General features: G+C 32.1%; 3 protein-coding genes across 3 annotated transcripts; 1 reads left to right on the top strand and 2 right to left on the bottom strand.

The window, feature by feature from the left end:
- Positions 1-554: 554 nt before the first annotated feature.
- Positions 555-2,128, bottom strand: LOC107422453 (VQ motif-containing protein 4). The gene has a single exon (XM_016031907.4). The coding sequence runs from the start codon at positions 1,607-1,609 to the stop codon at positions 845-847; it is 765 nt and encodes a 254-aa protein (XP_015887393.1). The 5' UTR covers positions 1,610-2,128; the 3' UTR covers positions 555-844.
- Positions 2,129-8,355: 6,227 nt separating this feature from the next.
- On the bottom strand, positions 8,356-12,666 carry LOC107422425 (dynamin-related protein 5A). The gene is made up of 8 exons (XM_016031863.4): positions 12,214-12,666; positions 11,854-12,045; positions 11,411-11,617; positions 10,860-11,288; positions 10,442-10,669; positions 10,168-10,363; positions 9,035-9,728; positions 8,356-8,604 (listed from the first exon to the last, which is right to left on the bottom strand). Exons 1-8 carry the CDS (start codon positions 12,580-12,582, stop codon positions 8,418-8,420), a joined length of 2,502 nt encoding a protein of 833 aa, XP_015887349.3. The 5' UTR covers positions 12,583-12,666; the 3' UTR covers positions 8,356-8,417.
- Positions 12,667-15,675: 3,009 nt separating this feature from the next.
- LOC107422393 (protein GRIM REAPER) lies at positions 15,676-16,160 on the top strand. Its single transcript, XM_016031828.3, has one exon. The coding sequence runs from the start codon at positions 15,681-15,683 to the stop codon at positions 16,158-16,160; it is 480 nt and encodes a 159-aa protein (XP_015887314.3). The 5' UTR covers positions 15,676-15,680.
- The last annotated feature ends 5,055 nt before the right edge of the window (positions 16,161-21,215 follow it).

Genomic DNA, 21,215 nt, shown 5'->3' with positions numbered 1-21,215 from the left:
TATATTCAGTATTTATTTTAACGTCAGAGTTTGGCACTTGTTTTCAACAATTTCAACTGCTCTCTGCTTAGACAGAGTTCAGTTTTTTCATCTCATCTGCTTCACTTATTTTCTAACTCTTTATCACTTTAGAAAATTCAAAAAGAGTCATGATATTGACATGGATCAAAAGGAAACCAAACAATACTTTGAACAAGTTTTCTCTCTGAAAATGCATCTATTTTTGGGTAAACTTTCTGACCCCTATATTCTTTGCTACCAAACATGGTTCAAACCTTCCTCATTTGCCAGAACACAAACCCATCTTCGGAAAAAGTAATTAAAAAAAAAAAAACCAAAATTAATTTACTTTTGTTCAATTGAAACTAGTAAAGCTAGTGACAACTGAAAAAAAATAAAAATTTAAATCCCCTTTTCTTATATATGCATTTACATTGAAAGGCAAATCAAGTGAAGAGCATGTAAATATTTCTCATAATATTAATTCATGGATGGAACATATTTTATTGAAGAGAGAACCAAGCCTAAATTGAAAAAAAAAAAAAAAAAAAAAAAAAAAGAAAAAAAGAGGAGTCTCTTTTCCTTTGTTAAGATTCTATAAATACAGAGATTTTGAGCTATAAAATTTGGAACCGAAGAAAAATTAAAACAAAAAGAAAAAAACAAAAAATTAAAGCACAGTTTTTTTTTTTTTTTTTTTAAATGGAAGATAGATATCAAATTGTACAATTAGAGCAAAAGATCTATACCTGTCAAATGATAATCAACGAAAAACCCATCAATCATATCCTCTCTCAAATTGATCACCACTCACGATTACATCCTTGACTCTGTTCTTTTTCTTTCAAGAAGAAGACCCAGAAGATACTCTAGGCGAAGTGACAGGAAACAGAGGCAAAAGCTGTGGTTGAGATTCTCTCGGAGTCGTCGTTCTCGGCGATGGGTGCAAATAAAATCCCTTTTCTGCGATCGCTCTCTCTTCCTCCGACGACGAATTGCCTAACGAAGGCGAAGACGACGACTTGTCAAATGGGTCTTCGTTGTTGTTGTTCAAAGGCGTCACCGGGCTCAGAGTCAGCGATGGGAAATCTAGAATGCTCGGCGACAAGATCTCCGGCTTATTGCGCGGGGAGAACCCAGAATTATTATTATTCGGACCAAAATTGGGGACCAAAGTGTTAATCATGAGGTTGTTCTTGAGGTTGTTCCTTCTTTCATACAGCTTGAAACCCTGTTTCTTCGGTGCCGTTCTGATTGGAGGTATGTTGTAGTTCTTGGTCGAATTTTGTGGATCTTGTTGATGATGATGATGATTATGGTGATGCTGATGATGACTATGTCCGGTTGGTTTGGATGTCTGCTTCAGGGTTTCCGATGAGCCGGTGAGCATTTGGACAACGTGTTTGAAGCTGGAAGTGTCTGCCTGAACAAAGGTTGTTGGGTATGGATTGGAATCAGATCTGGGTGTGGGTTTTGGTGTGAGAGGAGGAGTTGGAATCTGGACGCCATTGCTGTTGCTACTGCTCACACTGTTCGTGCCTCCATTGCTGTTTGGAGAGTTTGTAGGAGATGGGTTTTCCTTCTCTTGAGGTTTTGACATGAATTCCATTGATGGGCCGGTATCAAACACCACCAATACCACCACCACCTTCTTTCTTCTTCTTCTTCACCACCACTTCCTAAACAGAAAAAAAAAAAAAAAAAAAAAGTTTTTGTTTTTGTGGTGGGTTTGGGTGAGAAAGAAAGAAAGAGAGGAAGGAAAAGATGGAAAGAGTGAAAAACAAGGCTTGACAAGGAATGAGGTTGCTTATTTGCTATGTTTTGTTTTGTTGTGCAACACTTTCTTTTCTCTTTCTCTTTTCTCTCTATCTTTCTCTCTCTCTCCCTCTACCTGTAAAGTTTTTTTCTCTGTAAACTCTTTTTCAGTTTTTCTATCTTGGTTTTGCTCTACCTTGAAATTGTTTTTGCTTTTTTGGTTGAAAAGTTGGGGTTGGATTGGGTTTGAGAGAAAATACCCAACAGTTTTGGGGATTTATAAAGGGCTTAGAAAAGATGAGAAAGCATTGGTTGAAATTGGAATTTTAAGGGTCATCAAGCATATGTTCTACCAATGGCAAACTAATCAAACATGTCCATGTTTTATGCATGTATATATATACATCCACATATATATATATATATATATAATTTTTGCATATAAAATATTTATTTTATAAACAAGAGGCATTGACTTCAGAGCCCTGACTGCAGACTGGTGTGTGTGTTTGTGTACATGTGATTATGGGTGTGAGTGATGGAGAGATGATGGGAACATTTAATGAGAACAACCCATGCCTTCATTGAGATCCATGCAATGGTGCGCGTGTGTTACACGCTCCAATAGAGATGAGGTCCAAAATGATGTTTGAGGTGCATTCAGGGGGTTGGCTGGCTAAAGTCACAGTGCTAATAAAAGCCTGACCTGACCACCCCCTACATCTTTGGCATTTAAATAAAAGTCAAGATTCATCATGTAAAATAGGTCAAATCTTCAAGTGGACTAACGCACCAAACAATTGTTTCCCATTTATTCTTTTTGTTCTATTTTTCTTTTTTTTCTTTTTTTTAAATTCAATCTGGTATGAAAATTTTCCCCTTGTTCGGTATGGTGGGCTTGTAAGTGCTATTTCTTTATTAACAAAATTTTTAAATCTTAGAATTTCATATTTCATCATGTAATTAATAATGTTATAATTTTTTTTTTTTTTAAAGATACTTATATAATCAAACAGAAGTCATAATATGTTGCATTATAAAATTGTTGGGCAAACTTTTTTTTTTTTTTTAATACAAGTGATCAACAATATGACTTGCTTCTTAATTATCATTTTTTTTTTTTCTGAAGGTTGTACATAGCTTATAAAAATATAAGGTCTCATCAAGAAGTTGCTTTCACTTTATTATCAAATCATATCCTTCTTGGTAAGACTTTTTCTTCCCTAGCTTAGATTTGCTGAATTTAACAATATGTACGCACATTAATTATCAGAATCAACTTGAATTGAATGTATGCTTAGGTAATTAAATAGTAGAACAATTAATTTTAATTGCGGTAGAAGGAAATGCGAGACGAGAAAGTGAGAATGACTTTGCAATTAGAAAAAGAAAAAATAAATAAATAAAATTTGTTTCTTTTTAGAAAGGTGAAAATTAGGTAAGAGTGTAAAAACACACAAAAACAAAAATATCTAGCTTTTAAGGATTTTGCATGATTTTCAGTGTGTATGCACTGAATAATTTCTAGATTGTAACAGCAGTAAGCAAAAAGCCAAACTTAGAACAATATTTTTTTTTTCAATTATTTAATCTTTTTGGGTGTGAATTGGTTCTGTTGGAAAACAAAGAGTAGTGTCATTTTAATTAGCAAGGTTTAGATTCTAAATTTCATTGTCCAATCGGATTCTTAATAAGTTGTTCCCTATCTCCACATTAGCTAGTGGCTCTTGATTTAGCTCAAAGCTTAAATAAATATTAGTACCCAGCAAAAAAGCATTAACAAAAAAAGGAAGAGAATCAAATTCTATGTATACGGTTGGGGAGAAGAGAAGGGGAAGAAAGAAAAAAATGAGTGTGGGGGGACCTAATTTCCATTACCACACTTGTTGTTGTTCTAGCTCCAAAAAGGAATTACAGTGTATATTATTTCACAACATCATCATTGTTGTTTGGACTTTGAGAGCTTTATATATATAGATATATATATCAAATATAAAATCCAAATAATATTATATTATATTAGCTTAAGTAATTACAAACTCACAAAAAGCACATAAATATTCCATCACTACACTTGAAATTGTAAATAACTAACACAAACTTTATGAAGGATCGAATCAATTAAGCTTATATAAATTAATTATAAATAAATGCATAAGAATTTTTGAATTTTTCTATTTACTTTTTCATTATTAAATGATGTAAATATTTTAATTAGCTAGAAAACTAAATTTTGGATTTTAAATATTGTATATATATATATAGAGAGAGAGAGAGAGAGAATTTGGTTACCATTTGGACAATTTACATGCAGACCAAAAATAAAAATGACTATTTTGGATTTTAAAAAACCGTCATCATTTCTTCTTTATAGAAAAAATATTGATAATAATTTATTTCCAAAATTATTATTTTTTTTCATGGATCATATTCAGATGTTAGAATTATCTTATATATATGTAAACAATCATTTTTTTTTTACGGAACATATTCAAATATTAGAATCATTCTCTCTCTCTCTCTCTCTATATATATATATATACATATAGTTTTTTGTTTACTAATTTTGAAAAAGTATGAAAAGAGAAAAGAAAATGAAAATGGAGCAAAATCCAAAGTGGGAAATTTGTTACTCATTGAAGGGATAAATGGGGTATGAAAATGAAAGAGGCACATGGAAACAAAAAATGATAATATTATTAAGTGATGAATTCACGGTATACCAGGCAGAGAAGCTATTATTGTATGACAATGATTCGTTGGGTTTTTTCTGATCTCTGGTTTTCAACTTATACATCACAATGTCAAAACCTCATCAATGCATTCAGGAACCCAATGCCAAAACACCAAATAAAGATGTGAATGAAGATGCTCATCACTATTCACTCATCTCATGGTGATGAGAGAGAGAGAAGTGAACCGTGAACCCCCTCTTCAATAAGGAAGAGAAAAGGGCTTTCTTATCCCTACTTAGTCTTGAGAAACAGGCTAGGTTTGAAGTTTGAAATTTCCACAAAAGATTAAAAAAAGAAAAAAAAAAAAAAAAAAAAGGGCACAAGAAGAAGGTAATTTTATTTCAGTTATTACTATTTTCCAATATTTACAACACGAGTTTCTATATATTTAGTATAACAAAGTCTATTCTTATGATTGATTAAGGTAAAATATATACATAATTAGTGAAGAAAATGATGATAACACTTGGTGTTTTTTCTCCTTTCAAGGTGGATAAGGAGTATATATTAAGATTGGTTAAATTTGAAGAAACTAAATATAAAATATGAATTTTAAAGTTAATGGGTCAACAGCCTTGGGTTTCTAATCTGACTGCTAACCATACAATACTCAGATATTAACATCAACAAAGCAATAATAACAATAAAAGATATAAATATAAATAAAACCTTAGCCGGCTTGACTAAGAGACATATAAACAAAGTAAATATTAGGTGTGGATTTAGGTACTTGTTATGGTGAGAAAAGCGACAAAAGAAACACACAATAAAAATGGTTTAAATTTGAGATGACTTTGTAGGGTCCGCCAGCACCTCCAGCTGGTATTATTATTATTATCTCACCGTCACAGCCGTTACATGTTAATGTTTGGCACATGTTTTATCAACAAATCTACCATTTTCTTCATTTTTCAATCCAATTTTCAATCCCCAGAAAACCATGTAAACAATCAATCATTTTATATTCTTTGAAGGGCACAGATCATACTAGAGTTAGAATTAGAGTTTTACTTTTAGTTATGCTAGTGAAAATTGAAACTTGAAATTGACGACAAATAGTCTCTTATTAAAAATTCAAAAATTAGAGCTGGAGATGTCAATAAGAAATTGGCTTCCAATGGGAATGAGTCAAAAAGGGTATACTTGTTTGACTTCGTTTATGTTTCAGATCCCATTGTGCTTTAACACATCACATAGCTTTATTTTTTTTTTATTTTCTTGTTCCATATTCCATGACGTGTATAATTTTATGGCATACATATCCCAAATCCCTTTTCAAAGCTTTTATATATGCGTTTTCGATGTCATATGTGTGTTTTTATTGACAAAATGCACACTGTTTCTCAACAAATTAATTACTGCAACACTAATTTCCCATAATATGAAGAAATAAACATTTATGCAACTTCTTATGTATACATGCCAAAGTCAATTTTTTGCTAGCCAGATCACAACGAATACTAAAATGTTGGCCAATTAATTTAGGCAATGATGCTTACCCCTCCTGATTTGGATTCAATCAAATTGTACAAAGTTCTCGATATTTAATTTTATATAATTCTAAATGTTTAGTATATATATACAATAGGACTCATTAGATTTATCACTGAAAAATCTATAAATATTATATATATATATATATATATATATATATATTTAGTGGAATTTCAATGAGAATTATTTTCAATTTATAAAATTTGAAATAGATAAATTCAATTATTTAAAACTTTTAAATTTGATAAATAATAATACATCACATCAAATTTAAAAATTTTAAATAATTAAACTTGTGTATTTTCAATTAAACCTCATCGTATGTGTGTGTGTATATATATATATATATATATATATATTAAAAGAGAAGGTCACGTAAGCAAAATACATGACCCTATATAAAAATAAGAGTAGAGGGTGCATGTCTTGAAAATAAGAGAAACATTTAAATAATTAAATATACACATTTATTAATTTATAGTTTTCTTGGTGGGTGAGTGTCTTGTAAGGATTTGAACATTTTGATCGAGATGTGCTAGAGGACCTTGACTTAGTGTCCTTGATGAGGCAGAGAGAGAAAGAGAGAGAGAGAGATTCTATTTCACGAGTCAAAGTTTGATGGCCCTACTATATTTTCTTTCTCTAGCTCTCACCCACAAACCTTACAGATAAAATAGACTACTCATACAAACTATCTGTAATCTTTTGCATCCACCAGGCAGAGAAAGCTTCACTCAGATTTCTCTAAAAACCCAAAAAAAAAAGAATCCCTTGTACCAAAAAAAAAAATTAAAAAAAAAATCAAGAAGTTTTGTTGGTTTCTAGTTTTTGGGCATTGGTTAGAAGGGGGTGTAGTGGGGAGTTGTACTCTAATGCTAAAATGTAGAAATTCTACCTAAATATTAGTTCTCCATCAGAATCCGTTGTCATGAAATTGTGCATTTTGTTCTCTAAAATAAAGATGAAAAAGAACATGGTACTAAACCAAATGTTGTATGCAAATAGCAATATATATATATTTGCCCCACCCCAATTTGGCAGAATGGCAATGTTTTCAGAAAAAGTGCAAGTAGTCCTACTTGAGATATAAATAAAAGTTTTTATTCTGCTGATGAAATAAAAAAACAAAAAAAAATAAAAAATGGTTACTGTCATATTAGCTAAGTCGGAATTTGGAACAAATGCTTCTTGAGATGTTCTTAATGTTGATATATATATATATATATATATATATAAGATTACGTAATTTTGACATGTCTATTTTGTTTATAGGAAATATAGAATTTCGTTCTATGTTATGATACATACATAAAGATCACTTTGATTACAATTTCACCTGGTCGACCACCTTAATAAACTTCTTGTCCTTCTATCCTTTTTCATTCTAGAACACTGCTAGGATACATGGCAAGAATATGCAATAATAGATTTCTCATATATATCACCTATTGCTTGCCTAAAATTGGATACATATTGTAATTTTGTAGATTATATTTTTATTGAAATATATGTAATTGGAAGATATAGATAATTTTCCAATATAAATATATAATATGGAGAATTGAAGCTTTGAAAAGAAATGAAATATACTTAAATTAATGAAAACAATTAGGAAGTTGGGATAGGTACTTGGAAGGTGGGACAGTGGAAGATAGGACATTGGAGAGGTCATATAAGAGTGGGAATGGGAACACTTACATCCCATCACTTACGAGGTTCATGAATGGCTGTCAAAATGCTGCACTCTAATAGCTGTCTATGCTATTTTTTAAGTTTTTATTTTCAGTTGTTTAGTAGTATCTCTCAGGAAGCATCAAGTTCCTCCTAACCGAACAATGCTTACTAGGCCAACTTTTTCCATCAAAATGTCTCCATAATCTCCACGCCTTTACTTTAACAAACTTTTTATTTATTTATTCATATATATATATATATATATATTTTTAAAAAGGACATATATGTGTCTAACATATTCTCAAATGTTTCACTTGCAGAAAAATATTCGAGGAATGCTACAGGCCCAAAGTTTGTTAACCAAGTTATATTTTAGAAGCCAGTAAAATAATAACATGCGTTTTATATATTAGTTGGTAAATATTTTGATACTGGTAGTATTGTTAATAAATTTGTCAGATGATAATATTTAGATTAGAAAGTTTGATTAAAGTAATTTTCTTTCGAATATTTCTGTTTTCGATAAATTTGTGAATTAATAATACCATTTTTAATTTGCTATTCTGTAAGCATCAAAAACTTTACACGTTTACATTTATATTTCTTTAACTAAAATATTATGATTTGACTTAGTAATATTTATATGTAAATATTGATGAAGCAAATAAGACAAAACAGATATATCAACATGCCTCAATAAAAAAAATCCATCTATTCGATGTAGACGCAAGTTCTAATCAAGAATTAGTGTTACCAGCATCAAAGTGCACGAGCAACACTTTTGAACTCGTTCAAACAAGACTGGAGAATCTTCTGACGCTTTTGAAGAGACTGTCTTTCGTTTTGTAGTACATCAATTGCTTCAGGAGCCACAAACATGTCCATGAATTTCTCATCATTAACAGCAAACAAATCCAACCCAAGTGCCAGAATAAGTCGATCCCGGCTGTAAAGGTTTAAAAAAATAATAATAATAAAAAAATAAAAAATAAATAGAGAAAAATAAAAGTTAATACAGTAATGTACAAGGCCCTCAACCGAAGTGAAGACAAAATTTAAATCAAAATGATCGTTTCAAACAATTTTAAGAACAATGATCTAGTTCAAGGGCCAAGGAAATGATATGGGGGCAACTACGGGGTGCCTCTACTACTAAGATTGTGGTGTGTGTGAATTCGTATTTCGAAATGTGTTAAAAGCCTGAGTTGTAAAGTATATCGTAAGTTTAAAGCATGAATGCATCTATGAAATGTAGGATGGGCATGACTAAATTACACAACAAACTGGTATTCACATTGACACTAAGACAAAGGTTGAAGTTTCTATAGGATTACGTGCTTGTGAAGAAAGAACTTGAATAACACAAAGGAGCTTACCAAGGTGTTAAAAATCCAGAATTCAGAGTTGATGTCACACTTCTCTCAACAAGAACTTCACGTATCCGTGCAAAATGCTGTGCAGCTGATGAACAGATTTCTGAATAGGCCGAGCCAGATCTGAAACCGCCATTCCCATTTCCAAATAAAAGACCATCACCATTTTGAACTCTTGAATGATCAGGATTTCTCTTAATCCCTGCCATTCTCGAAATTCTCTTTCTTGCTCCAATCTCAATTCCATTTCCATTTTCCTTGCCACCACCACATATTGCTTCACCAGGTTGATCAGGAGATGGAGTTTCTGGAATTGTCATCTGGCTTTCCCTTAGAGCTCCTCTAGCTTCTGCATTTTTTCCTGGTGTGGTTTGCTGTTCACTTTTTTCTGGAGCAATATTCTCCTGATCACTCATTGTCTCATCTTGGGTTGAGGCCCCACCATCAGCTAACTCAACCGAAAACAAACCAGATGAAGACTGGTTGAATTTGTAAAAGGAAGCTGTACTAGAGCCAAAACCTCCTTGAAAGTCATTCTCATAGCAGACCAGTGAATATGGGCTTGTAACTGAATCAAGGTGGTGCCGAACTAATTGCTTGCACTGTTTAGCAAGATCCTTAATAAAGCGACTGTATGCATGTCTCAAAGCAGCATGAAAACCAACGTACCCATCCATATTACCAGACTTTCTCCCATCTGTACAGGAAAATAATATTGGTTTTATAAAGAGAAATACGAAAGTAACATACTTGGATTAGCTAAACATACTTAGATTAGCTTAGTAACACCAAGACCATAAGTACAACAATAGAAGAGTTGATGTAAAAGGAGAAAAGCAATTTGGCGCTTGGAGTCCATTGGATGCATATATTAACTGACGGATAAATATTTCTTTTCTTTGCATTAATATATATTTCAATGGCTAGATAGTAATGGTTTTCTTCTCCACAACATTCTACTGTTTGCTGAAGTAGGAAAGAGATTAAGGTTTTAATGAAATCACTCTTTATGTGCAAACCAAGTAAAACCCAACCAAACAAGTCTCACTCCAACTACTTGTGTTTATAAATGAAAAATTATTAACACCTGACATAAGTCATATAACATTTGAAATGAGGGTTATATAGCTTCTTACATTCTGAATCACGGTTGCAATTTCTTTCTAGAGCAAGATCAAAGAGATTTCCTAAAACAAAAGCAAGTCGATCACAAGCAGTGTCCAGAAGAGGTGCAAGCCATGACCGTGCCGCAGCGCGTGCAATTTCTGCAGCTGCCTCTGTCACTCCTCTGCCTCCACCACGACTAGCATGTGCAAGTAATATATTTGCCACCTGTTAGAAGGAGAATAAGGAAATTAAGTCGTCATCAAAATCAATATCCTCATATAAACTGTTTAACAGCATATATACCTTCTCTCTGGATACTGGGGGGCATTTAATGGAATAGGCAGCACAGCGAAATTCATGCATCACTCTTTCAAAGGCAGCTCCTCCATAGAGCCTAAGTGTAGCATTAGGAGGCCTTATATCTGCATTAATACCTGGCCAACCTCCAATACTACTTTCCGATTGCTCCTCCACTGTTGTTTTTCCCCATTGCTCTGGGGCAGGATCTGCTGCTCCATCAATCAAAGCTCCCTTTACCGATTACCAAGAACAAAGCATTTTTTTAATTAATTATAAATACTTTAGACGTACTCATAAGATAAGTAAAATTCTGATAAGGCCTTGTTTTTTGTGGGGTGCAGGTAAACTTATGTACTCTCATGAAAACATTAACTTGTGTCATGGTAATGACATTTCAAACATTATAACCCAGATTACCTACCACATGATTGCTGATAGAAGCCGCATACAACATAGCACATCTTCTAAGCTGAGCAACATCAGAAGTGGCCTGTATTTTGGAATCCATTCTAGTCAGTTCAGTAGTGACTTCACTACAGCGCTGTTCAAGCAAAGCAAGTGTTGCTGGTGCAGCTTCTTTGTATCTCTTCTGAAGTTCAGACTCTAAATACTCTTTTAGACGGCCAAACCCAATAAAGGGCCTAAACTTTTCTTCATCAAATCCTCCCTTGACACCCTCACGTAGATGACGGAGAACTTCGGTGTCCACTTGAGCTATTTGACGACGAAATTCATCATTTGAAATTGTGCTTCTGTCCTTCGGTAGAGCCACAAAAAATGGGTGAATGTTATCTCCAAGGTAACCACTTGCACTCAAATACCGATCCACTTCCCACCGGTCACTGAACTCCTACACATTAAATGTCTCACAATCAAAACCAATAACTCAAGACAATTAACAAACAACAACTCCAACATAGCATGCTTTAATTTCAAATTGATGCAAAATCAACAGAAATTATACACACATACCTTTAGACGATTATCAAATTTAGACACGGCAATTACTGTTCGTCTAAATGTCGGATCAATGTCACGAATGGCGTCCAACCACAATGAAGAACACCACTCCACACTACTCTGCTGAAGAAACAGCAAAATTCGATGTGGAGGACTAGCCAGTGACTTAACCATTGAAAGAATTTCATTAGGTGTGTTATCAGGTTCGCCCTTCTTTGCCTGCCAACGAGTTAAAAATCCTTAAAACTTGTTTAATTATTGTTAATACTGAAAAAAAGATTGCCATGACCCTAAAACCACGTTGTTGTTACCATTATTTGAAAAGCTTAAGCTAATAAGAAACAAACCTAAAAACAAAACACATAGCACATAACTAGAACAAGAATACAACAAATTAAAATTCCAAAGCTATTTGTTCCCAGATATGTATATACTATATAGCATAAGACACCCACCTTTAGAACAAAACCTGGAGTATCGATGATGGTGAGATTAGGACAATGTGCATATTCGGCTCTCATCACAATTGGCTTGGAAGAAACGGCAGTTTTAGTCTTCTTCAAAAGTGAGTCAGTCCGAGACTTTATAATATCTGCAATTGCAGATGCCAAAACCACAGGGCTTCCATATTCCTCAGAATCCTCCTCCTGTTTAAAACAGTTCAGGTCAAAATCTTGACTAAATCTATCAAACTAAAACCCTCAAACAGATTATGAATGGTATTCACAATTCGCTAACATATATACATAGAATGCAATCTTAGAAACCCTAAAAATTGAAAATTCAATGAAAGAGAAAAAGACGGAAATGGGAACCTGAAACCGGCAGCGAGGTTCGAGAGCGGTGGGGTCGTGAACCATCTGGAGGATGAGAGGTCGGCGAGTGCCCATCTCAACCTCCCGAACATTAAAGCGGAAGCCGAGGAGTGCTTCGAGGAGGGAACTTTTGCCGTCGGACTGTCCGCCGAGGGCGACGATCTCCGGGATCGGAAGCTTCTCACCGAAGGCTACTGCGGCGGCCTGCAGCCGATTGTATGCCTCAAACCGGGACTTGGAAGAAGAAGAAGAGGAGGAATCGGACATGTTTGGGTGGTGGTGATGGTGCCTTCTGGATTGGGATTTCTCCGATGGGGTTTTGGTCGGCGTAGTCAGGAAGGAATTAGTGCTTGTTGTAGTGGTCGCCATCGGAGAGCGCGAGAGAGAGAGAGAGAGAGAGAGAGAGAGAGAGAGAGTTTGAAGTTTTTGAATTTCGGAAAATGAAGCCGTTGGGAGAGAGAGAAGGGGCGGGAGTCTTGTGTTAGATGGTGAGGAGGTAGGCTGGGCTTCCAATTATTTTTCAGTGGGCCGAATTCTATTCCTCGGTCCAGTAGATTTTTTTTTCCTGATTTTTTTAAAACTCTATGTATTATTATTATTTTAAGAAAATAACTTAAAAGAAGCTGATTATGTTTTCGCACTCTTTGCATAGTTACCTATACATTTTCAGAAATTAGAGAAATATCTTTCAAATTTTATTTTTGATATAATATTATTCTTTTGTGTACTATATATATTTTTTAAAATTTCGATTTTGTATAAATTGTCATATTATTTTTTTATGTAAATACAATAATTGACGGTTACATATCTTTATACGTTGAACTAATATATATGTGCAATTTTTTTTTTTTAAAAAAAATATATATGAAGAAAATAGATGTCAAATGAAATGTAGTATGTCTTGAGTAGACACTCGTCGCTTATTTAGTGTGTATTATGCACATGTGGGCAGCCAAGTAGGACAAATTGGGTGGATGTGAGAAACATAACTAATTTTGCTAGAACTTTTAGAATTAAAAAAAAAAAATTAAAAAGAAAAACTAAATTCGATAGACAGTGCAGGAAAACATGGAAAGCATTCATCGGAGTAAATTTTGGAATAAAGTATGTTGATGTTTAGGATTTGATTTTACATATAATAAAACCACAACTAATTCCAACATTAAGACACATGAGTAGCAGTGAAGTCACTTTCTAATTTGATCCATTTTGTCTCTCTCAAATGTTTGGAGATCTTCTTATCTGCATGCTTCTTTTTAGAAAACTTTTTACCTAAACCAACAACAAGTTTCCGACTTTCATGACAAGTGGAGACAATTTCTTGACAAGTATAATTAATCTTCTAAAACTATTTTTAATTTTTTACTCGTAAACTATGTATATACATATTAAAACTTTTTTTTTTTTTTTTTGAAAGAGAGGCATTTCATGTTTATAGTTTAATTTTGTATATATTCCACTATACATACACGATAGGCCAGTAGCAAGGTGTGGCAAAACCTATGACTTTTTCTTATAATTACTTCACTTTTTTATAAGAAATAAAAGTCAACGATTTTATTTAGATATATACATATACATATACATGTACATATACATATACATATACATATATATTAAATATATATATATATATATATATATATATATTAAAGAGAACAAATTAATAACATTATTTTTCTTCTTTCCTTTTTAATTATTTTACGATTGCATTGAGCCTTGTATAACACTCAAACTCCCTTTTCAATTCCCTTATTAAAAATTTTGAGTCCATGACTTTAAAATATTCTCTCTTTAAAAAATTAAAATGTTGCATAGATTTTATAATTAAGTATTCCAGGGTGTTATTATTGTCATAAAAATATTTAGAAAAGAGAATAAATTTCTTTTTTCTTTCCCGTCTTGGGAGTATGCAACTTGAAAATGGTAGTTGTAGTATCCCTTAGAAGACTTTGAAAATTCCTAATAATTTCTTTAAATTACTAAAATATTAATAGTTTAATAATTTCTTGATGAAAATAAAACTATAATTTATAAAAATAGAATATATTACATTGCATATTTTTAAAATTTTTCTAAATTATAACCAAAAATTTTCATAAAATTATAAAAATATAAAAAAATATCCTATTATAATAAAAGAAAACCTCCGTGCCCTATGAAAAAATTGAAAACGCATAAATATGGTAAACCCAAAAATTAAAAAGAGCAGCGTCAACACGCGTAAACCTGAGTGGCCAAGTGGCCCGTGAGCTGTGAGTCAACCCTCTTGAAAGTTTGGGCGGCTCTGATTTGTTTATTCCTCGTACACAAGGTTGGGATAAACCAACCAGAATGAGACACGTATAAAGAAAGTGTGGACCCCCGTGACATACTGTTGAGTAACGTGACGCGCTGGTGACTTTAACGCATTTGCTGCCGGGAATGAAGATCCTCTACACGTGTACGCCGACTTACAAGAAATTAATGCAAAAGGACCCCCCCAAAAAAAAAAGGAGAAAAATCTATATGTTGTTTTTCTTTAATTTTAAATAATTAACATTTTACAATAGATTCTCCTCCACACAAAAGTTATTATGCAGTCGCAGGACTCGAATTTAGTAGTTTTACAAGTTTAAATTTCTAGTTTTCTATTTTCATGAAAATTCTTATATTGAAAAAAGTTGCTTTCTTCCCTCTTCTTCTTTTTTTTTTTTTTTTTTTCCTTTCTAACAGCTAGCGTGAATATTATATATATATATATATATAAGAGAATTTTATGTTGTAGATGATTCGTATGCAGATCGCATCTAAAATTTATTTTTTTTGAATGAAAATATCAGTTTTGATGTGTACAATATATAGCAAAATTGATATTTTCATCCAAAAAATATCGATTTTAAATGCATCTGCATATAAACTGTCTGCACCGTAAAAAAACTATATATATATATATATTTAAAAAATATATCAACTTGAACGAGTAAAGTAGAACTTGATAGCTAGACACCAAATAGAAGCACAAATTTCTAAACATCCCTTGATTACTTTCATAATCATAAGTCAAATTCTATTTTTTTTTTTTCCCTCTAAAAAAATACAAAAGTCTGATTATCAGGTGAATATATTAATGAATACCCCCATGGATGGTCAAATTATAAGAGGAGGATTATAAGGTGGTCTCCAGTTATGGGCATATTTGAAAACTCAATCCAAGGAGCCTATTTTCAGATTCAGTCAGGTACAAAATTAATGGGCTTGATTAATGAGAATCTAGAGAGCTCAAAAATTGAACTATGCTATACTAATTTTAATAATCACAACTTGGCACGTAATTTGTGACACAATATCCTCCAATATTTTATCACATAGCTTGCACTTTAAATCACCCTCCTATACATCCCTAAACTCTTCAATAATAATCTCACAAACAATAACCCCATTTTTGAGCTGAAAGAGAGAGAGAGAGAGAGAGAGAGAGAGAGATGGCTATATTCTTCAAGCTCACGACTATTCTCTCTCTAACTATTCTTCTTCTTCTCCAAGCATGTCACTCTCCAATGGCGTCCTCAATAGATGATATTCTAGATCATCAAGAAGAAGATGATATGGTAGAGTACGTACTCGACAACCCGGTTCCGAATTCGGGATCGAGGAGCCGGTTTTTAGGGAGTAGTGGTGTGATAAAGAAAGGAACTCGTTGCAATGCCATGAAGTACAATGTGTGCAATGGGGTTTGGGCGAACAAAGGGACAAGCCTCCTCAACTGCTGCAAAAGCCATTGCAGGAATGTTCTTGGTGATAAGAACAACTGCGGGAGATGTGGGAACAAGTGCAAGTTCGGAGAGCGGTGTTGCAATGGAAGTTGTACAAACGTTTTGAGCAATTCTAATCACTGTGGAAAATGTGATAGGAAATGCAAACATGGGGTTGGATGCCAGTATGGATTCTGTGGTTATGCATAAAGAAAAACAAAAAAAAAAAAAAAAAATGATCATGAAATTTTATTAATCATGAGATTGTGCTTTTCTTTTTTTTCTTTTTTTTTTTATCTGGTAATAATTTTATTTAGGTATATAGATATAGATACATTAATAATAAGTAATAGCTTTGTTAAAGGGCTGGTTAATTAGCACTTTTATGCAGGAGATCTTGTGGATATTGAATTACTGAATGTAATCAATTCAAGTTTTTGATTTAGTTTTTTCTAAATTGGGGTTACTGGGGTATCGTACGTCAAATTTGTTTTTCATGTCAAAATAAAATGATCACAGCTTTTTGCTGGAAATTAATTACTTAATCAGACCTTTTTTTTCTTATATATCAAGGTATGCTTTCTTTTTCTACTTATATATATATATATATATATATATATAAGATTTACTTTTCATGCTCCATATTGATCAGCACTAATGCATCTCTAATCTCTGTGTCTTACGATTAATCCATTATTTATTCCCGAGATGTAATATAATTTCCATTTTCAACTTGATCTAGTAAATAGATTTCTTTGATGCTAGCCAAAACTTGCCAACATTTAATAGGAAAAAAAGAAAATACAAACTTTGCATGAAATTATTAAATACATTTTAGACATTTTAATCAAACCAAAAGTCAGGAAGAGTTAGGAGGTACTTACAAATTTAAAGATATGCAATTAGTGTTTGTATATATATGTATATATGTATATATATCGAAAATTCTATACTGAGGACGGTCCGCATGAGAATCGCAGTATTAGTGACGGTTTTTCATAGTATTAACGACGGTTTTTTAGAAAATCGTCACCAATATTATGGTTCGCATGAGAACCGTCCGCACCATAAATGGACTGATATATATATATATATATATATATATATATATATATATAGATGATGTGCATGGGAGGTTATGATCATCATATAGGAGAGAGCTAGCTGCTTAGCGTAGCTTCAATTAACAGTTATTCACCCAATTGTGTATATACATATATATACTACTACTCCTGGTGAGATATGATGGCTAGATATCTCTGTCTAATTTAGTAAAAAAAATAATAATAATAAATAAATATATCTCTAGCTAGGTAGGGCCTAGGGGCAGTATTAGTACTTGGCGGGTTTGACAAATGACAACTAATTAAACACTAATATTAAAGGTTATTGAAACTTTTCGACATTAACCTTAAAACTTGGCATGGTTTTGCATGCTATTATTCTACACCAACATAATAGAACCTACCTCTTTTTTTTTTTTCTTTTTCTTTTTTCCTTTTTTCTTTTAACCTATCCATAGTGTATAAACTTTTTACAGTACATACTTTAACTTCATATTTAAATATATATATATATATACATGTATGTATATCATACACATATTTCTGTTAAAAATGAAATTTATAATTCTCCATGCAAGAAAATTAATTTGTTTGACTATATATGGAGAAAAAAAAATACTGTGCGTCTAGGATCATTATATATTAATGTAAAAAGTTTAGTTTGTTTATATCTTACACATATATCATAGCTTTTTAAAACGGCATATTCTATTAATACGATATAAGAAATGGAGCTCAAGTCAGAAAAATATGATGATCCCTGTAACTTTTAATTACTAGAGGGATACAAACTTTATTCTATTAACTATATATTTAAAGTGTACTTTTAAATTTTGGTGGAGCTCAAGTCAAAAGATTATATGATAATCATGTTTTTATGAGAATACAAATTAATATCAATGATCATTTGTCTAAACAAATTTTTTTTTTTCAATGAAAGCCTTAATGGTTTTTTTAGACAATATTGTCTACATTGGGGATTAGAGAAAAACTTGAAGGGAAATAATATTGGTTTTTGAAAAAAAAAAAAAAGAAAAGAAAAGAAAAGAAAAAGCCAATTTGGGGTTCTCTCCTGAGCTGGGGTTGGATGTCAGTATGGATTCTGTGGTTACGCATAAAAGAAAAAAAAATAAAAAATGGTCATGAAATTTAATCATGAGATTGCTTTGTTTTTTCCTGCTTTTTGTTTTTTTCACTTATAATTTTATTTAGGTGGATAGATACATGATACATCAATACTAAGTAATAGTAGTTTTGATAAAGTGCTGGCTAATTAGCACTTATAGCAGGAGATCTAGTGGATATTGAAATACTGTATGTAATCAATATATTCAAGTTTCTGATTTATTTTTCTAAATTGGGGTCGCTGGAAATTACATGATTAATTAATCAGGTATTATATATATATATATATATATATCAAGGTCTGCTAATTTCTTTTCCTACTTATAATATATATGTTTATTTTCATGCTCAATATTGATCAGCACTATTGCGTCTCTGTCTCACAATTAATCCGTTATCGATTCCCGAGATTTAACTTATTTTTCATTTTCAACTTAATATATTATATAGATTTCTTTGATGCTAGCAAGGTTAATGAAACTCTTCGTCAAGAACCTTAAAACTTGCATGGTTTTGCTATTATTCTACACCAACATTGTAGAACCTAGCTCTTTTTTTTTTTTTTTTACCATCCATGGTGTATAAACTTTTTACCGTACATACTTTACTTCACATATATATATACATACATACACTATTTACTTCACACACACACACACATACACACACACACACACACATATATATATATATACAAATATTTCTGATACTTAAAGTAAGGGGGGGGGGGGGGGAGGAAATTTATAAATCATATCATGCAAGAAAATTAATTTGTTTGACTATATTTATAGAGAAAAAAAAATAATTTTACTGTACGTTTAGGATCATTTCATATAGATATAAAAGCTTTACTTTGTTTATATCTTAAACATGTATGATAGTTTTTTAAGATTGCATATTCTATTAATAAGCTGATACATGTAAGAAATGGAGCTCAAGTCAGAAGAATATATGCTGATCTCTTTAACTTTTAATCGCTAGGGGGATACAAACTTTATTTTATTAACTAAACATTTAAAGCGTATTTATTCTATTAATTAAACATTTAAAGTGTACTTTTAATTTATAATGGAGCTCAAGTCAGAAGATTATATGATGATCATTTAATTTATTTTTATATTTGTGAACACAAATTAATATTAATGATCGTTTGTCTAAACGATTTTTTTTTCAATGAAAGCATTAATGGTTTTTTTTAAGACAATATTTTCTACTTTGGAGATTAGAGAAAATTTCGAAGGGAGAATTCCTTTTGGAGGAAAAAAAAAAAAAAAGGCAATTTGGGGTTCTCTTCTATTATTATATCTATACAGGTAAGCTATTAACCAATTAAGTAGCTCACTTGAAATGGTCGCACTACATTTAATGAGTTCACAGGGAATCAAGAGCTGTGCTAACACAAATGAACTATATTTTTTTCTTAACTCATTTTAATTCACAACTTGGATTACACATTAACCATCATTAACAAGTAACTCTCCTACAAGAATGGGGGATTTATTTCTATTTGAAACAGTAATAATTTGGATAAAATTGCCCAGATTTGGAACTATTAAAAGCATATAAATAACGGATTACCATTCAATCACAGGTTGGGCAGCAAGGACGTATTAAGATCCACAATGGCTGAAAAGTGAATCAACTCACCCAATTATTATTAATAGTGGGAAAAGCGATGCCAAATCTACCAGTCCATTCTCAAAGAGTCAAGTGCATCCCCTTATCATCTAGCAGATAAGGAAACAGAGGAAGACAAAAGATAGGTTAGACAATTTCCATGCTAAGTTATTATAACTTAGCACAGGTTGGGTGTGAAATTTTATGCGCGTAAGAGACACGAAGTGGGAGAGAACTTGTGCTTTGAGAGTGAGTGTTTGCACAAGTGACAAACAGGTGGAGAGTTTGGGAGAGTGGGATTGTGTGCAAGAGACAAAAAGGTGAGAGTCCGTGTGTGAGTGAGTGACTCTAGATTCCTCTTGGAACATTGCCTATTTCCTTTAGATAAGCAAATTCAAATGAGATAAATAATAATGATAATAATAATGATGATGATGATGACGATGATGATGATGATGTTAAATGTTCGTATTTATTTTTTGGACCCATTAGTAAAAATGGAATGGCTAATGAACAGGCGCAAAATGTGATCCCAAAGCGAAAATGAAAAACAATAATATCAATGTATGCAATGGAATTTCGGTGAATGGAGGAAAAAGTCTTCTATATTGATGCAAACCGAGGTGCAAGTACATTCTAGCGGATATCAACAACTATGGAAATTTTGGGATAAAATATAATAATCTAGAATGTTATGATCCATGTAACTTCTAATTGCAAGGGGATACAAACTGTATTCAATTATTTATATATTAAAAATATTTTTCTTTTTTGTAGCGGAGCTCAAGTCAGAAGAGTACAATATTATCATATAACTTTGTAAGGGGAGACAAAATTTTGATCATTTGTCTAAACATGCATTTTTTTTAATAAAAAATCTTGTTTTTAATGAAAGTCATAATTATGATAGTGTTTGTACTTGCCTTTTTAGGCAATGTCTACTTTGGAGATTAGTGAAAATTTTGATGGGATATTATATTGACTTATGAGACATCTTAATTGAAAAGGATTTTTTTTTTTTTTTAAATTGCCAATTTGGTGTTCTCTCCTATTATTGTATCTATATCTAAGGTAGGTAAAAACCAATTAGCTAGCTAGCTCACTTGAAATAGCCACGGTTTATTTAATGAGCTCACAGGGAATCAAGAGCTAGCACTAATGAGCTAATGTTTTAACTCATTTTAATTCACAAATTGGCATGTTGTTAATAAAAATGTTATTATTTCCCTCTAACTACGTGGAAATATTTTATCAGAAACTTTTTAGCTTAAATAACCCTCGACTGCCTAAAAATTATATCATTAGTGTAGCTTAAACTCTTGTGGGCAATAATTAGCCAATAACTCATCTCAATTTGGAGAGATATGGCTAATTTCCTCAACCCTGTATTCATTCTCTCCCTAGTTTTTTCCTTTCTATTACACTCCCAAATGGCATTTCCATTCAGTAACAATATTAA

The sequence above is a fragment of the Ziziphus jujuba genome, chromosome 11, assembly GCF_031755915.1.
Source record: "Ziziphus jujuba cultivar Dongzao chromosome 11, ASM3175591v1".
Taxonomy (NCBI): domain Eukaryota; kingdom Viridiplantae; phylum Streptophyta; class Magnoliopsida; order Rosales; family Rhamnaceae; genus Ziziphus; species Ziziphus jujuba.
Note: the sequence above shows the minus strand (reverse complement) of the source record. Positions and strands in the feature narration are given on the sequence as shown.

Coding starts and splice junctions, on each gene's coding strand:
- LOC107422453 (XM_016031907.4), bottom strand. CDS start 1,609: ATGGAATTCATGTCAAAACCTCAAGAGAAGGAAAACCCATCTCCTACA.
- LOC107422425 (XM_016031863.4), bottom strand. CDS start 12,582: ATGGCGACCACTACAACAAGCACTAATTCCTTCCTGACTACGCCGACC. Junction 11,618..11,853: donor CTCCAGGTTTTGTTCTAAAG/GTGGGTGTCTTA, acceptor ACTCGTTGGCAG/GCAAAGAAGGGCGAACCTGA. Junction 10,364..10,441: donor CCCCAGTATCCAGAGAGAAG/GTATATATGCTG, acceptor TCCTTCTAACAG/GTGGCAAATATATTACTTGC.
- LOC107422393 (XM_016031828.3), top strand. CDS start 15,681: ATGGCTATATTCTTCAAGCTCACGACTATTCTCTCTCTAACTATTCTT.